This window comes from Tenrec ecaudatus, chromosome 9 (assembly GCF_050624435.1).
Source record: "Tenrec ecaudatus isolate mTenEca1 chromosome 9, mTenEca1.hap1, whole genome shotgun sequence".
Lineage (NCBI taxonomy): Eukaryota > Metazoa > Chordata > Mammalia > Afrosoricida > Tenrecidae > Tenrec > Tenrec ecaudatus.
The window spans coordinates 67,117,739-67,136,412 of record NC_134538.1 but is presented as its reverse complement, the minus strand read 5'-3'; the positions used below and the strand labels follow the sequence as shown (position 1 = coordinate 67,136,412).

At 41.8% G+C, this 18,674-nt stretch overlaps 2 protein-coding genes across 4 annotated transcripts in view; one reads left to right on the top strand and one right to left on the bottom strand.

The window, feature by feature from the left end:
* SUGCT (succinyl-CoA:glutarate-CoA transferase) overlaps positions 1-18,674 on the top strand; it is an 880,365-nt gene that overhangs the window by 229,545 nt on the left and 632,146 nt on the right. The gene's annotated exons all lie outside the window — the stretch shown is intronic.
* On the bottom strand, positions 6,008-6,517 carry LOC142456390 (mRNA turnover protein 4 homolog). The gene has a single exon (XM_075557537.1). It carries the CDS (start codon positions 6,515-6,517, stop codon positions 6,008-6,010), a length of 510 nt encoding a protein of 169 aa, XP_075413652.1.

Here is an 18,674-nt window from a genome sequence, read left to right as displayed (position 1 = left end):
CCCTCAAGGTTGTCAGCAATGTCTCTTGCACCACCAACTGCTTAGTCCCCGGCCAAGGTCATTCATGGCAATTTTGGCATCGTGGAAGGACTCATGACCACAGTCCATGCCATCACTGCCACCCAGAAGACCGTGGATGGCCCCTCTGGGAAACTCTGGTGTGATGGCATTGGGGCTGCTCAGTACTTCATCCTCGCATCTACTGGTGCTGCCAAGGCTGTGGGCAAGGTTATCCCGGAGCTGAATGGGAAACTGACTGGCATGGCCTTCCGTGTCCCCACCCCCAATGTGTCTGTCATGGATCTCTCCTGCCATCTGGAGAAAGCTGCCAAGTACCTTGACATCAAGAAGGTATTGAAGCAGGCAGCTGATGGTCCCCTAAAGGGCATCCTGGGCTACACTGAGAACCAGGTTGTCTCCTGTGACTTCAGCGGTGACCCCCACTCTTCCACCTTTGATATTGGGCCTGGCATTGCCCTCAATGACCACTTTGCCAAGCTCATTTCCTGGTATGAAATGAATTTGGCTACAGCAACAGGGGTGGTGGACCTCATAGTCCACATGGCCTCCAAGGAATAAGAGCCCCCCCTGGACCACCAGCCCCAGCAACAGAACTACAGGAAGAGAGGCCCTAAGCTGCTGGGGAGTCTTTGCTTCCAACTCAATCCCCCAACACACAGAATATTCCATCGAGATCCCTGAAGGAAGGGGAGGGGCTCAGAGAACTCGACCTTGTAATGTACTATCAATAAAGTACAGTGTACCCAGAAAAAAAAGATTCTATGTGTGAAATATTAGATGAGGCAGGAAGTATCAAGGGAAAATGGAAAAAATACTCAGTCACTTAACCAACCCCCCCCCCCCAAATCCCAAAATTCCACCATTTTGGGAGGTAGCATGAGCAAGAATCAATTGTACTGAAGGAAGAAGTTCAAGCTGCACTGAAAGCTTTAGACATAAACAAGGCTCCAGCAATTGATGGAATACCAATTGAAATGTTTCAACAAGCTGTTGAAGCACTGGAAGCACTCACTTGTCTATGCCAGGCAATTTGGACAACAGCTATTTGGCCAACTGACTGGAAGAGATCCATATTTGTGCCAATTCTAAAGGAAGGTGATCCAACAGAATGCTCAAACTATTTTACTTGCATGCAATATCAATTATATTGCATGCAAGTAAAATATTACTGAAAATCATCCAACAATGTTTACAGCAGTACTTTGAAAGGAAACTTCCAGATGTGCAGGCTGGATTAGAAGAAAACGTGGAACAAGGATATCATTCTTGATGTTAGATGGATATTGCCTCACAGCAGAGAATACCAGAGGAATGTTTACTTGTGATTTATCGACTCTGTAAAGGAATTCAACTGTGTGGACGACAATAAACTACAGATAATCTTGAGAAGAATGGGAATTCTAGAACACTTCATTGTGCTCATGCAGAAGTTCTACATGTGTCAAGAGGCAGTCGTGTGACCACAACAAGGGAATCCTGCATGGTTTAAAATCAGGAAAGTTGTACGCCAGAGTTGTATCCTTTTACCATACTTATTCAGTCTGTAGGGTGAGCAAATAATCAGAGAACGTGCATTATGTGAAACAGAATGTGACATGAAGATCGGATGAAGGCTAATTAACAGCCTGTGATATGCAGATGACACAACATTGCTTACTGAAAGTGAGGAGGACTTGAAGCACTTACTGATGAAGATCAAGGATTGTAACCTTCAGTATGGATAACAACTCAATATAAAGAAGACCCTTGCAACTGGACCAATAAGTAACCTTATGATAAATGGAGAAAAGGTTAAAGTGGTCAAGGCTTTTGTCTTGCTTGGATCCACAATCAGTTCTCTTAGAAGCAGCAATCAAGAGATCAAAAGACATTGCATTAGGTAAATCTGTTGCACAAGACCGCTTTACTGGTTAGAGTATTGAAAAACAAGGATGTTTCTTTGAGAACTAAGGTGCGCCTGACCCAAGCCATGGTCTTCATTGCATGTGGAAGTTGAACATTGAATAAGAAAGACTCAAATAGAAGCATTTACGCTGTGCTCCTGAAGAAGAAGAAGGGTGAAAGTATCATCGACTGCTACAAGGGGAAACAAATCTATCTCAGCAGAAGTACAGGCAGAGTACCCCTCAGAGGCAAGAATGGCAAGACTTTGTCTTACAAACTTTGGACAGGTTGTCTGGCAAGATCAGCCCTTGTAGCAGGACATGCTTGCTAAAGTGGAGGGGCAGTGAGAAAGAGAGAGGCCCTCGTGGGGATGGACTGACACAGAGGCTGCCACAGTGGACTCAGGCATAGGAACAGTTGTGAGGATGGTGCAGGGCTGTTCAGTGTTGGGCACAGGCTCGCTATGGGTCACAACCAACTGGATGGCATTTCACAGCAGCAGCAGCAACATCTGCCATATTTGTATGCACAATGTTCTCAGAGGAAGATTATGCACATCCCTTGACTACGGTCTATGGGGACTCAGCTGAGGCTTAATCCATGCAAGAGTGCTACAAATGTATTTTAAGCTTCCACTATCTTTCATAAGAGCAGTTAAATTTTTAAAATAATTTATGAAGCTAACGTATTGTTTGATTTTCAGAGACTTCAAAGATATTTTGGTTTATAGTTTAATGGACTCAGTGTTTATTTCTCTGTTCAGCTCTGTAAGGGCCTCTCACTGGGTGCATGCATGCTTTTTATGGTTATATATTCCTGTTCTGTTGTTCCTGTAGTCACTAAGTAATGCCCTTCTTATGATGGATTTTGCCTTGAAGTCTTTATTTTAATGGAGATTTATATAATCATTTCTGGGGTTTTTTTGGTTGCCATTACCTTGATATATTGTTTTTATATCTTTTGCTTTTAAATCTATTCGTAGTTTGTGACTGTGATGGTTATATTTTATGTCACCATGATGGTGGTGCCTGTATGGAAGTAGGGGGTGAAATCAAAGCTGTCAGTCATGTCAGAGGCTGGTAATGCCTCCTTGGGGGTGTGGCCTTTCATAAGAGAGAAGGTGACAACCTCTCTTGCCTATTGCCTTTCTGCTTGCTTCGATTCTGTGTCTGCTTCCAAGGTGGCCCTGTGTGGACTGCCACCCTGGGAGCTATCAGTGCCCTGCCAGTTTTGCACAGACTGTGCATACATATGACTCTGCACCTCTCAGCCCTTCCCCTCTCTGCTTCATTGGCCTGGAGTTATGGGACTTTGGAGAGGGGTCTGGCTAGCATTGTGCATATGAACTTTTGTTGGACTGGGCTGGGGTGCTTCTTGATATAAAATTACTTTTTGATATAAAGTTCTTTAGTATGCATATATGACTGTAACTGATTTTCTTTCTCTAGACAACCCAGCCTAATACAGTCTGGTACTGAGGGAGTGGGATTCTGGACAAGCAAATCATAGGGTGGAGGATAGAGGCATGTCTGACTTCTATTTTATGACAATTTGGCGGAGTTGGATTTCATTCTACTTTCCGTAGTCAGAGATGGCCATTGAGTCTACTCAGTTGGTACCTGGAAAGGGTATGTGAAGTGAAACTTGATTCTTTGGAGCTTTTTTCACTACCTAAATGGCTGAAAGGAACATAATGGGTGTTAAATTGCAGCACAGGGCTAAAGCCATGCTGCTTAAATTGAACAGGCTGGTAGAAGGCCAGGCTGTTGGATGGTTTTGTTGTCAGGTGTTCTTAAGTTGGTTCCAATTCATAGCGACCCCATGTACCACAGAATGTAAGTCCACCGGCTCTGCACCATCCTCACAATCGCTCTTATGTTTGAGCTTATTGTTGCAGCCACTTTCAATCCATTTTGTCAAAAGGGCCTTCCTCTTTTTCCCTGCCCCTTTACCATCACAATGCCTTTTTCCAGGGAGTGATCTCTTATGAAACATGTCCAAAGTATGTGAGCCGAAGTCTTGCCATCCTTGCTTCTAAGGAACATTGTGACTATACTTCTTCTGAGATTTGTTGACCTATTGGCAGACCATGGTACCTTCAATATTCTTCACCAGTACCATATTCAAATACATAGATTCTTCTGTCTTCTTTACTCAGCGTTTAACTTTCACATGCATACGAGGCTGTTGAAAATACCATGGCTTGAGTCAGGAGTACCTTAGTCCTCAAAGTAACATCTTTGCTTTTCAACACCAGAAGAGGTCTTGTGCAGAAGACTTAGCCAAAGCAGCTGTAGCTAGCAATCTTCAGCAATAACTGGAAAAGAGCCAGACTAATGCTACTGTACTCCCAGGGAAGTTTATCCTGTTGGTTTTATAAGTCAAAACTATGGACTCTTTTGGAAGGCAGGTACAGTGCTCATTATCGGAGCAGACTATTGCAGGCCCCATCTGTAACAATTACTCCTGTTTTTCAGGGAAAACATACAGGCCAAGAGGGCACTGGCACACTCTAGAAGGACAACTGGATGTGGGGTGTGGGTCTGTTTGTTGCTCTTAGAGCCCCCCCTCTGCCACCTGCAGAGTATTTTGGCTATTGATGTGGCCTCCACTGAAGACACCTGCTTTCCAGTCCACTGCAGCCTTAGAACTGACTAAAAGAGGGAACAGGGGGGGTGGCAATTGGACTCTCAGCAGTCTGTTCTATTGGGTTTAGAAGTCTGAGCTATGAGGTGCACAATGGGGCGAGTTTGTCTTAACTCTGGGTGCTCCCTCGGAACCTGTCTACCATGGGTGGCACTTTGATATTTGAAATACATTACATCAATTTGCAAGCATTATATCAATTTGCCACGGAATGGCCAACTACAGATAGATACTGGTCTAATTGCATAGCCTACTTATAGCCCAAATTCCCCAATTTCCCAAATTTCTGCAGGCATGAGGATGAGCTGCAACATTCTGATCCACATTGGCCTCCGCCCTTTCGGTAGTTCATAGAACACTCACATACATTCATGAATAGGAGCTTTTCCTGAATATTTTGAAGACAAATGGAGGGAAATTTTGAGATAAGAGTTAACCAATCTCCAATTAAGAAAAAGAGGTATCTACTTTCTTTTGAATGATACAACAACATGTTATGTAACATGTCTCTTCTAGCCACGAAAAGACCTGGTAGTGTAGAGGTTACGAGTTGGGCTGCTAACCACAAAGTCAGCAGTTTGAAACCACCAGCAGCTCCTCAGGAGAAAGACAAGGCTTTCTACTCACATAATTGCAGCCTCAGAAACTCACAGGGGGCAGTTCTACACGGTCCTCTAGTGTCCCTATGAGTCAGCAACCACTCAATGGCAGTGAGTTTGGTTTGGTTCTAGCCATAGACTCTGCTGTTCCCACCAAACAACCTTTGTTATCCTGATGAGTGTGGGCAAGAAGGAAGGGGAAGCTATTGATTGGATTATGTGATTCACCTGCAGTTGGTGGTTAGCAGCATTAGTTGTGACTGCTATCCTATTGGGTAAAAAATGAGCCATCTTGGAAGCAGAAAGGGGAATTTCACTCCCAGCAAAAGAGAAAAACCAGGAGTGTAGCATACGTTTTGAGCCTCAAGATCCCGATTCCTTGGTCCCAGAGACATCTTTGACACCAGAGGAGTGGCAGAGGACCAGCAACAGCAGAAAGAGCATCAAAACTAGAGCTACAGCATGAGACAGAACGTTGACTGCCGGTCCACAAAGGGAGTGAACCCGAGGGCTTTGCGGAGGAGTAATGGGAGCCCTTACCTAGGGGAGCCGGGTGTGCTGGAGCTCAGTGCATTCATACAAGGCTTCCAGTGGAGTGGTATGATTTTTGGGTATTTATTGGCAACCTGAACCCTATGGATGAAATTTTATTCTTATATAAAAACACAGTCATTTCCTGCTCTTGTGGCACAATAAACAGCTGCTCCCTCACAGGGTGGGGGCCGTCCTGTTGCTTGGGCGAACGGAGACCTGGGGCTGCCGGGTGTGTGTGTGGGCAACCGGGTCAGCCGTCTTCGGTGTCTTCTGCCGCCTCTTCGGCACTCTCTGGCAGGTCGTCGCCCATCTGCACAAACCTTTCAGACTGCGTCCCATATGTACCTGATGGTCACCTTGAACTCAGCCATCTCGTTGCCAAAAAGCTTCAGGATGTGGGCCTGCTCCTTGCACACCTCATAGTCAGACCGCAGGGTGACCACGCCTTTCTTGAGGGCGGTGAGCAGGCCCAGCTGCCTCCGGTGCGGCTCCATGGAGTGTGGGAACTGCTCCAGGGGCCCAGGATCCAGGTTCACCGAGAAGGCTGCTTTGTTACCGGCTCGGGAGTAGTCCATCTCCGTGAACTTGGCGAACCATTCGTTCACGTCCTCCTTAGTTCGACTGGTGAAAAGGAGACCAACTTCACCCTTCAGCTTCCTGCGGACTTGGTGCAGGATGTCTTTGTACTCATCAGAGGGGCTTCCACCCAAGGCCACCATCGTCACTTTGTTTTTTCCAAAGAACATCCGGCTGTGCTTCCAGGCGTTCCGGATGTCCTTCAGCTTGCTGTTCCTCATGTTGGACACGGAGAAGATGAAGAGGTAAGTGTACATGTCCACACATTTCCGAAGTTCTTCTATCAGGTTCTGTTTCAGTTCCAAGCCTTTCTTGGCAGTTTTGGTTAGGAGACTTTTTTTGTCACGCTTGGATTTGGGTCAACCTTAAAAGAGCTTTGTAATATTGTTGAAGCTGGGCAGAGATGCTTGCCTGAATACCTATATCCTGAGCATTTCTCAAGTGAATTGTAACTTTTTAATTTCCCTTATAAACTCCATAATCATGAATATCATCTGTGAGTGCTGGGTGGTCCATTGAAAAGTAAAGAGTGTTGTTGAGGATAAATCAGAATCTCTGCATTGCTGTGACCCTCTTTCACCTTTCTTTATGGTTTCTGAGTTCTCATGTCTTTCTCCTTCCTTTCAAGAACTACACATATCGCTACATTCTTTATAGTGTACTTATACTCCCTAGTGTGGGTGCTTTTCTCTGAACCAAGTGCTTATCAATTTATTCTTTTAAAAAAAATTAAATAAAGGGAATCCCTTCCTAAGGGACATGCTAGTGAGTGAATTTAAGAGAAATCACAGTTCTAAGACCTTCCACTTCCTATTCTGGTTTATCTGCAGTAGGACTTTAGCAAATCCATAGCGTGCTTTTATGTAACCACAGCTATAGTGTGACCCATATAAGCTGACCAAGAGGACATTCTGTGAATGGACCCATAACCAGAACAGATTATCCACTTCCTGTCAAAGACTACCACAATGCATTCTGTCATTCCTCCCAACACCACCAGATCCCCAAGCTTTTTAGATCATCTGTTATTTCTGGGACTCATTCCCACATGGTTCTCTCTGCATCTTTTCTTCTGACCCAACCTTCAATATTGATGGCTTTAACATCCCTCCCAGTGTATTTTGATCCAAACTTTAATATGATCAACCACTTCATGTGTGTGCAGAAATTCTATAGTGAGTAAGAAAGACATGAGAATAATTAATGTCTTTGAATCATGGTGTTGGCCAAATCGGGAATACAACAACATAGACTGCTGGAAGAATCGCAGGAGTAAGATGAAGCTCTCTGCTGCTTAGAGATTAGTGTCTTGGAAATGCAAAGGGGTAGTTTGTTCTGTCCTATAAGGTCACCAGGAGTCTGAGTCAACTCTCGCGGCAGTGATTTTCTAGTGAGAACTAGAAGGCCAAATACGCCTTGGAAGAAAATATAGCCAGAATGTTCTTCGAAATAAGCATGGCGAAACTGAGAGGAATTACTGAAACCCAAATGAAGACTCAGCATGATAGTGGGACAAGAGGAAAGTAAAAGGAAGTAGAGGAAAGAACTAGGAGGCAAAGGGCATTTATAGATGCCTAAATACAGGCATGTACATATGTAAATATATTTATATAAGATGATGGGGAAATAGATCTATTTGCATATACTTATAGGTTTAGTATTAAGGCAGCAGATGGACATTGGACCTCCACTCAAGTACACTCTCAATACAAGAACACTTTGTAATATTAAACTGGTATTCCATGATGCTCACCTTCCCGATACGATCACTGAAGACAAAGTGGGGCATAAGCAAATGTGGTAAAGAAGGCTGATGGTGCCTGGCTATTGAGAGATATAGTGTCTGGGATCTTAAAGGTTTGAAGGTGAACAAGCGGCCATCTAGCCCAGAAGCAACAAAGCCCACATGTAAGAAGCACACCTGCCTGTGTGGTCACGAGGTGTTGAAGGGATCAGGTATCAAGCACAAAAGAACAAAAACTCATATCATCGTGAATGAGGGGGAGTGCAGGGTTGGGACCCAAGGCCCATTTGTAGGCAACTGGACATCATTTGCAGAGGGGTTGCGGGGAGGAGATGAGTTCGTCAGGGTACAGAGTAGCATCAGTGAAACACATAGGTTAAAACGAATTTTAAAAAATGAACTATCCTCTAGTTCTTCAATGCCCCCCACCCTGACCTCACTATCATGATCCCAATTACACTTTATAAACCTGGCTAGACCAGCGGATGTTCACTGGTGCAGATAGGAACTGTAAACAGGGAATCCAGGACAGATGAACCCCTCAGGACCAGTGGTGAGAGTGACGATACCGGGAGGGTGGAAGGAAAGTGGGGTAGAAAGGGGGAAGTGACTACAAGAATCTATATATAATCTCCTCCCTGGGGGATGGACAACAGAAAAGTGTGTGAAGGGAGATTTTGGGCAGTGTAAGATATGATAAAATAACAATAATTTATAAATTAACAAGGGTTCATGAGGGAGGGGGGGAACGGGGATGGAGAGAAAAAATTGAGTTGATACCAAGGGCTCAAGTGGAAAGCAAATGTTTTGGGAATGATGAGGGCAACAAATGTACAAATGTGCTTGACACAATGGATGTATGTGTTGATTGTGATAAGCGTTGTATGAGCCCCCAATAAATGAATTTTAAAAACCTGTTTAAATAAACAAAAGAAAGAAATACAATTTAAACCTAGAAAAGAAAGAAAAAGAAATAAGCATGGTGAGACTATTTCTCACATATTTTGGTCATGATGTCAGCAAACACTTGTCCCTGGAGAAGGACATTATGTTTTGTAAAGTAGAACGAAAACAGGAAAGAGCAAGATAGTCAATGAGAAGGATTGATGCAGTGGCAATGATGGGTTCGAAATCGCAATGATGGTTAGGGTGATGCAGGGTTTAGTATGGTTTCATCGCGTCCAAATGGTCACTCTTCGTGAAAAATGACTCAACAGCACAGAACTGCAACAAGTCTTTGTGGAAGCAGATCACATCTTTCTCCTACTGTGTGCTGAGTTTCAACTGTCTACTTTTAAGTTAGCAGTAGGATATTTAACTATTGGCGTCATTATTTCTTTGTAATGTCAAAATGCTGTTAAATCATGACAAGTTTTGGTAACGTTGGGAATCTTTTTTTTCTTTTCTTTTTCCAGCCTATGCAAAGAACAACAAAAAGTCCAAATGTAAATGATATACATCTGTCTTTCCTTGAGTAGCTTTGTTTTCACAATAGTCACGATAATTCCGTCACTATAATTTTAAAGCATAGTTTTATTAAAATTGTGTATTGAAATTTTTATAGGACAGGCATGTGATTACATAGCATATTTCATTTAACTGATGCACTGAGAGTAACAGTAATAAGTGTCTTGGCTATAACTGAATACATACTAGGTAATTGGGGTATATTTATATCTCACCATACATTGGGTGATTTAATCCTAAGAATTTAATACTTTCATTTTCCTTTTATAGTTGTAAAGATGAGACTTAGTGAAATTAGGCAATTATCTTATGACTGTAGCTAGAAAGTTGAAGAGTCTGGATTGGAGCTGGACTTTCAAGAGTTCAGCACTTGTTTGTTTGTTTGTTTCCCTGCTGTATCTGTCTGAGGAACCCTCAGGCCACGGTGGTTACACAGAGGGGTGCTAGCTGCAGGGTGAGCATTTCAAAGCAAGCAGATGCTCTATGGGGAAAACAGATGGGACTTTCTACTCCTGTAAAGTTACAATCTTGGAAGCTCACAGGGCAGCTCCAATCTGACTTGTTGGCAGTGGTCTTTTCTTCTCTCTCTCTCTCTTTTGTGTGTGGGGGTGGGATATCCATTTAGTAGTCCTTTTGGTTTTTGAAACCTTGTAATCTGTCTTTTGTTTTATGTTTCCTTTTTGTTCCTCAGATGGCAGAATTCTTGTCTTTCCATAATCTCTGACAAATGATCTCTTTATTATGATTTAGAAGACACCACACATAATGTGACTTTGCTATAGAGGCAGATTTGAATTCTGAACTATGGGGCAACTATAGGTTTCCTTGAGCAATGGCTTCAATCAACTTCTTTTAAAAGAAACATTGATTTCCTGAGCACTTATGGTGTCGACACAGATGGGGAAGAACTGGGCCCTTGATTTAACTTAGAGGCAACATAGTAGGTGCTGCCACTTCCTGTGAGATCTTGGAGAAATCTTTTAGTACTTTAGTGTAGGCTTCCTTTTATGAAAAAGGGAACCATGATATTATTTTCAAATGCTTAATGAAGGATTAAACGAGAGAGCATATTCTAAGAATGAAATGTAAAAATAACTTGAGTTAAACAACTGAAAAGGAAGAACATGTTCAGCACATCTTAAACTGGAAGAAATCAAGAAAAATATCAAGTTTTTTTTAGTTGAAATATCGAAAGAGTCTATGGTCAAAGTATTAAATGATGCAGGAAGCATGAAAAGAAGATGGAAAGATTACAGTGTTACTATACCAAAAAGCACTAGTCTACATTCCATCATTTAAGAGGTAGCATATGAGCAAGAACCAGTGGTGCTGAATTAAGAAGTTCAAGCTTCCCTGAAAGAATTAGCCATAAACAAGGCTGAAGGAATTGATGGAATACCCATTAAAATGCTTCAGGAAGCTGATGAAGCACTGGAAGCACTCACTCATCTATGCCAGGAAATTTGGAAGACAGCTACTTTATCAACTGACAAGAAGCGACCCCTATTTGTGTCCATTCCAAAGAAAGGTGATACAACAGAATGCTCCAATTAGAGGACTATCATTATTATCACATGCAAGTTAATTTTTCTGAAGATAATTTCACAGTGATCGCAGCAGTACATTGAGAGGGAGTTGCCAGAAATTCATGCTGGATTCACAAAAGGACATGGAACAAGGATGCCAATCCTGATGTCAGATGGATCTTGGCCGAAAGTAGAGAATACCAGAAAGATGTTTACTAGTGTTTTATTAATTATGCCAAGGTATTCGATTAAGTGGATTGCAACAAACCATGGATATCCTTGAGTTGAATGGGAACTCCAGAACACTTCACTGTGCTCATGTGAAACCTGTACATGGGTCAAGAGGCAGGTGTGTGAACAGAACAAGAGAAAGCTCCATAGTTTAAAATCAGGAAAGGTGTGTTTCAGGGTTATATCTTCTCACCATACTTATTCAATGATGAGCAAATTATCCGAGAATCTGGATTACATGATGAAGAATGTGGCATCAGGATTGGAGGAAGTTTTATTAACAGCCTGAGACATGTAGATGACACAGACTTGCTAGCTGAAAGTGAGGATGTAAAGCACATTTTCACATTCATTGCCCTCATCATTCTCAAAACATTTGCTCTCCACTGAAGCCCCTCGCATCAGCTCCTCATTTTCTCCCTCCCTCCCTGCTCCTTCTCCCTCATGAACCCTTGATAATTTATAAATTGTTATATTATCATATCTTGCTCCATCCGACGTCTCCCCTCACTCACTCTTCTTTGTATGTCCCCCACGGAGGAGGTCACATGTAGATCATTGTAATCGGGTCCCCCTTTCCAACCCACCCTCCCTCTACCGTCCTAGTATCTCCACTCACACCACTAGTCCTGAAGGGATCATCTGCCCTGGATTCCCTGTGTTTCCAGTTCCTGTCTGTACCAGTGTACATCCTCTGGTCTAGCCAGATTTGTAAGGTAGAATTGGGATCATGATAGTGGGGAAGGAGGAAGCATTTAGGAACTAGAGGAAAGTTGTATGTTTCATCATTGCTCCGTTGCACCCTGACTGGCTCGTCTACTCCCCAAGACCCTTCTGTAAGGGGATGTCCAGTGGCCTACAAATGGGCTTTGGGTCTCTAGTCCGTACCCACCCCCCTCATTCACTATGATATGATTGATGTATGTATGGATTATGATAAGATTTATATATATTATATATATTTATATAAAACGATTGAAAAAAAGTGAGGATGACTTGAACCACTAGCTGATGAAGAGCAAGGAATATAGCCTTCAGTGTGGATTACAACTCAGTGGAAAGAAGAATAAAACCTTATAGCTGGACCAATAGGCAACATCCTGATTAACAGAGAAGAGATCGAAGTTGTCAAGACTTTTGTCTTGCTTGAATCCAAAATCAATGCTCATGGAAGCAGCAGCCAAGAGAGAAAATGGTGCACTCACGTGAGTAGATCTGCTGCACAAGACATCTTTAAAATGTTGACATGCGAAGATTTTTCTTTGAGGGTATTCGTGTGTCTGGCCCAGGCCAACTTATTTAATTGCCTCATCTGTAGATGAAAATTGGATATGAATAAGGTAGCAGAGCGCATTACCCAAAGTCTGAATAAGAATCAGTGCATTTGAATCATGGTACTGGCAAAGAATATTGAAAGTACCAAGGACTGCCAAAAGAACAAACAGATCTATCTTGGGAGAATAGCCAGAATGGCCTTTGAGGCAAGAATGGTAACACGTACTGTGGACATAATATCAGGAGAGACCAGTCCCTGGAGAAGGACAGTATGACTGGTAAAGTAGAGGAGCAGGGAAAATGAAGAAGGTCCTCGGCAAAGTGTATTGATACAGTGACGGCAACAATGGGCTCAACCATGAGAATAATTCCAGGATGGGCCAGGACTGGGTAGGGTTCCATTCTGTTTTACCATGGGCCGCTTTTAGTCAGAACTGGCTCTATGGCAGCTAACAACGCAACAACAATAACAAAACAAAGACTTTTGTAAAGTACCTAACTGTCTTAAACTCCCAGTTAAAGGTGCTATCTATGATTCTTCTAAGGGAACTAAATCTAAGTTTTATAAATGATTGTAACAGTTTCGAAAATCTTGATGTTTTTACGAACCTTTGGAAACCATTAAGTTATTAACAAAACTGTATGACAGCTGACAGGCAATGGTACATACATATACAAAACTAAATAATTACTTTCTTATTATTAATGGAATTTCTATTTTAATCTTATCTAGCTTAGAAGAATATGAAAGGTAAAATGCTCTGCTACTTTTATTATTGAAAACTCTTTAGATTCTCCTCCCTCATGAAATTGTAGTATTAAGCTGTTGTTCAAATATAACATTATTCAAAGGAATATAATTTGAGGAATATATATATAACAATACCATTCAAGTTTCAAAGGAAATATATATTATAGAGTATGGAATTGTCTAGTCAATTGAGATTTAGTATAAATTCATATTTAATAAAATGTAGCATGACAAAAATGATTTTCAGAAGTAATCTCTGAAAAGCCCACAAGATGGGAATCTTTCTCTATGAAAGACACACCCACTGTGTCAGAGCCAAAGATTGTGGAGATTTCCCCCCTCATATTTAAAAGATGAGCAAAATACAAACTATTTTGAACTCTTGTTCTTTTAATCTCAAGACTGTAATGAACTTTGATAATGTATACCCATTAAAAATACCTAGAGATTTATTGGGACAAAAAGAACAGATGATTGTAAGTATATTATATTTAATTTCAGAGGTTTTCTGCAAATTTTTAGATTAGTGATCAAAAAGTTGATTTTGGTGCATGTGTAAATTAACACGTGTTTTAATTTCACTTCACTCATTGCATTCTAAATTTTTTGCCTTTTGAGTATTTCCCTTAAACTTTCAGTCTGCTTTGTTCTTAGGAATTTGGGATTTTTATTAAAACCAAATCAAACCTTGTATTTGTGGAATCAATTTACTTGGAATCAATGGTTCAGAACTTTGCAAAAATCCTAAGAATATTGGCCATTGGGCAGTCTGTGAGGCAGATACAATGAGGATAGAAGTACTAGCGACTAGCATAATAATTGCCACTGTCTGGGCTTCCTCTTGGGAAGGATTCTGCCTTCTTATATTTAAATGATGCACAATTTCTAAATTTAAGAGGAATTAGGCAATATGGTGCATAAGGGGAAATTATTATATGAAGAATACACATACTTGATTGTTTAAAAACTATCATAGATTTAAAACATTAGATTAGTCTAAAATGACAAATATGTTTTCCTTAGTGAATTTGCTGGTGGGTACAAGAGGAAGGCAAAGCCGAGCAATATATTGTGAGTAGCTCCCCTATGGAATTTCTTTAGGAGAGTAATCGCTTCTCTCCTACTGCAGATTGATGAAATTGTGTTTTCTGTGCCTATTAAATTTGGCGAAACATCCAAAAGGATCAAATGTGATTTTGATTACTCAGCTAAATAAAAGTATGAATAGTCATTGCTCTTAATATTATATTAATAATATGCATCATAATCAGAGGTAATGGTTATCAAGTGCTTATTATGTATCAGTTATCAAGCACTTTACATATATTATTAATTTAATCCTCACAATACCCTGTGAAATTGGTATTGTTATTATCTCTACTTTATAGAGGAGGAAACTAAGGCAGAAAAAGGTTAGGTAACTTGCATAAAATGACATGAAAGTGGTGGACTAATAGGTAAGTGACGAGCCCTTTGGGTAGGCAAACGATACAATGCCACTTATTTTAAGTTGGCATGTTTAAATTTGTTTGTTATCTCTATCCCAATTTTGAGGAAGAATTATGTGGCATTTTCCTCTACATAATTTCCCTTTTAGGATTGCCAAGAGCAATTGAAGAGGTATAAACAATTCTGTTGTTTCCTCATCACAGGAATCCTTAATTATGACTTAAAAGCAAATTTCCTTGAGGAAATCAGGTTGTACATCTTTTGAATAAATCCTTTGATTACATATGCTAAAATTATATTAGAATCATAATGAACTCAAGTTATAGAGAAACAGCTATCTCTAGCCCCATCTAGTTAATGAGAACAATACTGTGCTTGTGCAATATAGGAGCTTAGACGGTTTTAGCTATTGTGCGATTCAGGGTCTCTGGTTTCCAAATTGTTTTCTGTGACATTATTGGGCTGGGGCAGAGGTGGTATGGGGTAGGAAAATTTAGGGACACGAGGGTCTAATTTAGGGGCACTGTTGGAGATAACCTAAGGAGAAATCAAGTAGACAGATCAGAACATACCAAACTTATTTCAACCACAGCCTCTCCCCTTTTTATTTCTATTCTTTGAAAAAGGGATTTCACTGTTTAAAAATAATTTGAGGAAAACGATCCTTGATCAAGCAACTTGGACAGAAGTGGTTTACTAGAATAGAAAGCAGAGCGTGTGTATGCGTGCGCGCCTTTTTCTGTTTGCAGATACTTTCCAGAAGATAAACTGATGTTCTCCAATGTTGATAACTCCTAGAAAGGTGGACACAGACCCGATAAAAGAATCCCACCGTAGCTGGGGAGGAGGCCTGGGTAGGAGGAGTCAGTGTGGGATCTGGCCGAGTTCCTGGGCCGGGGGTGGGGATGAGGTGAAGCGCAGTATTACAGCGGAGTCTGTCTTGGTGGTTCTGATGGGAGGTTAATACTCTTTGGCTCAGATAAATCACATAGGACTTGATTGTGGAAACAGTTGGACTTGAATATAGTTATATATCCTGTTTTCTTCTTAGGGGTATCCAGGGCAAATCTTGTCAAACTTCTGAGTAGGTGTGCTTAGTACTTAAACAATGCCCCCGAGACTCGCTGCTCAGGCGCAGACTACCTCTGCGGGCAGAAACACAGTGCTGGTATGGCACACATTGCAATGTAATTCAACAAAGGGCAGATAAACCATAACAACGGAAGCTGTGTCGGCGAAGTGAACAAAGCGTACCCCTCTCTGGCTGTGGCTGTGAAACATGGTCTTTTCCCATTCAGATGGATGCCAGCGTCTAGGAGCAGAAGACTTGGTGCAGGGTCTCTGCTCAAACGTGAGGTGAAAGTGTGCATACCGAGTCAGGCCAAGGAATTCGAACATGCCTTTTAATGACGTCATTAATCATTCATTTCATCTCAATTTAACCTGGAAATTATTTTCACATATCCCTTTCTTTTCTGTTCTCGGGAGGGTAAAGGCAGGTGCAACATGCTCTGGTCCTGCCACTCATAAGGTGGCCCATGCAGCTGCAGGGCCAGCATCACCTGGAAACTTGTTAGAAGTGTGGATTCCATTCTATTCCTCTGAACCAGAATCTGGATTTTAACAAGATCCCAGGTGATTCACATGTACATTAGATTTTGAGGAACTGCCCTGGAGTCCCTGGGAAACCCATTTTGTCATTGTAACGTGCGTCCACTAGATGTCACTCTTGTCACCTGGTAATGGGACGACATTGTTCAGTGGGGCCTTGGAGGACTCCAGGAACACGGTCACATTATTAGGTGATTTCCTCTCAATCCATAGAGCTCCTGCTATACACGTTGGTCATTTAAGGTAAAACTACCATTCTCTATGACTCAAAGCCCCAGAGAGAGACTTCTGGGAAAGAATTTCACTTTTTGGTGAATCAGCTCACCTCTTTTCTGTCTCCTTCTTCCCTGGAAATTCTCTGTTTCTTGGGTTTGTCTGTCATATAACCAGAAGGGCATTGGCGGTGGATCCTCTCACTGGCTCCCCGAGGTGCGGGGTCACACCTAGGCTCCCGTGCAGCCGCGGGGACCACGACCATGCGCAGGGTGGAAGGAGCAGGAAGGACACAGGGCTGCGTTTCCTTGTTGTCTTGAGAGCACTTCTCGGAGATTGTCAGAAGGCACGCATGTGGACTATCATGAATCCTTGACGTGCAGAATATTTCATCTCCTTCTGCTTAGAAAAGAGTCTTTCGATTGTGATTTGGTATGGATTTAGCTGTAGCCGTGAAGATGAATCTAGCGGGACATTTACAGATAGATGTACTATGAGACCCTAGGAAAGGTCCTGTTAATAACTGGTGAGGCCTTTTAGGAAAGAGGGGGATGAAAAGGTTAAGAACGGCGCTTTGGAAGATCCCATTTTTTTTTGCCAGATGCCCAGCTTGAGAAAAGTTAAGTTCTTGAAATAAATCAACCCCTTTAACAAACTCTCCTCCCTCTGAGTCTGATGTGGTTTTTCATCTGTTCCAGTTAAAAGGGTAGAAAACAACCCATCAAGTAGCAGGTGTGTGTTTGTATGTGTGTTTCGTGAATGTGTGCATTTCCTATTGTGGGTGTGGAGACATGGCATTTTGTTTATAATATCACAAAAATGGATGGAAAATGTTTTAATTTGATAGATTTTTATTCAAGTACATATTTTAAGCCTAAATGTCATTTTCTCTTGTTCGAAGCAGTTAAGGTGTCCATACGTTTACTTCTAAGCTTTAGAGTTCTTTTTTCTGACATCATGTGTTAAGATGTGATTTCTGATGAAATAATGCTAACTTTTAACCTAAGAATCTATTGTTTAAAAGCATTCTCCAAGTTAACGGAAACCAGTCTTTAAGGTATGTACACGGCATGCAGAAAGCAGTTTTCTATGGGAAACAATAACTTGGTCGACATTTCGGCATGTGTATTTTTTTCTCTTCTGAAACCTCAGTGTTAATCTGTAGACCAAATATCATTTTGTTGTTGGGTGCCATTGAGTCGGTTCTGACTCACAGCCACCCTATGTACCACAGAGCAGAACACTCCCTGGTGCTGTGCCATCGCCACAACCGTCCATATGGTGGAGCCCCTTGTTGCAGCCACTGCGCCATTCCCTCTTGTCCAGAGCCTTTCTCTTTCTTGCTACCCTCTGCTTTACCAAGCACACTATTCTCCTCCAGGGACTGGTCTCTCCTGACAGCATGTCCATCGTGTGGGACACAAAGTCTCGCTATCCTTGCCTCAAAGGGACATTCTAGCTGTATTTCTTCCGAGACAGATTTATTTGTTCTTTCAGATGCTGTGGGGCGTTCATTGTTCTTCACTTGCACTGTCTTTCAAGCGCATCGATTCTTCTTCAGTCTTTCTTATTCAATGTAACTTTCACATGGATATGAGGCAATTTAAAATACCATAGCTGGGTCAGGTGTACCTTAGTCCTCAAGCAACTTCCTTGCTTTTCAACACTTTAAAGAGGTCTTGTGCAGCAGATATATCCAGTGTAATGTGTTATTTGATCTCTTGACCACTGTTTCTGCAGTAATTGTACCCAAGCAAGACAAACTCCTCGACACTTCAGTCTTTTCTCCATTTCTAATGGTGTTACCTACTGGTGCAGTTGTATTTTTGTCTTCTTCACACTAGGTGGGAATCCATACGCGTGTTTTTAGTAAGCCTTCTTCCGATCCTGATGCCACATTCTTCTTCATTTAATCCAGCTTCATCATATAGATTGGATAAGTATAGTGAGAAGATACCCCCTTGACACACACCTTTCCTGAATACCATGTATTCTCTTCTTCTGTCACACAACTGCCTCTTGATCCATGTACAGGATTCACATGAGCACAGTGAAGTGTTCTGGAGTTCCCATTCAACTCAAGACTATCCATGATTTGTTGTGATCTACACAGTCGAATGCCTTGGCTTAGACACTAGCAAAGATCT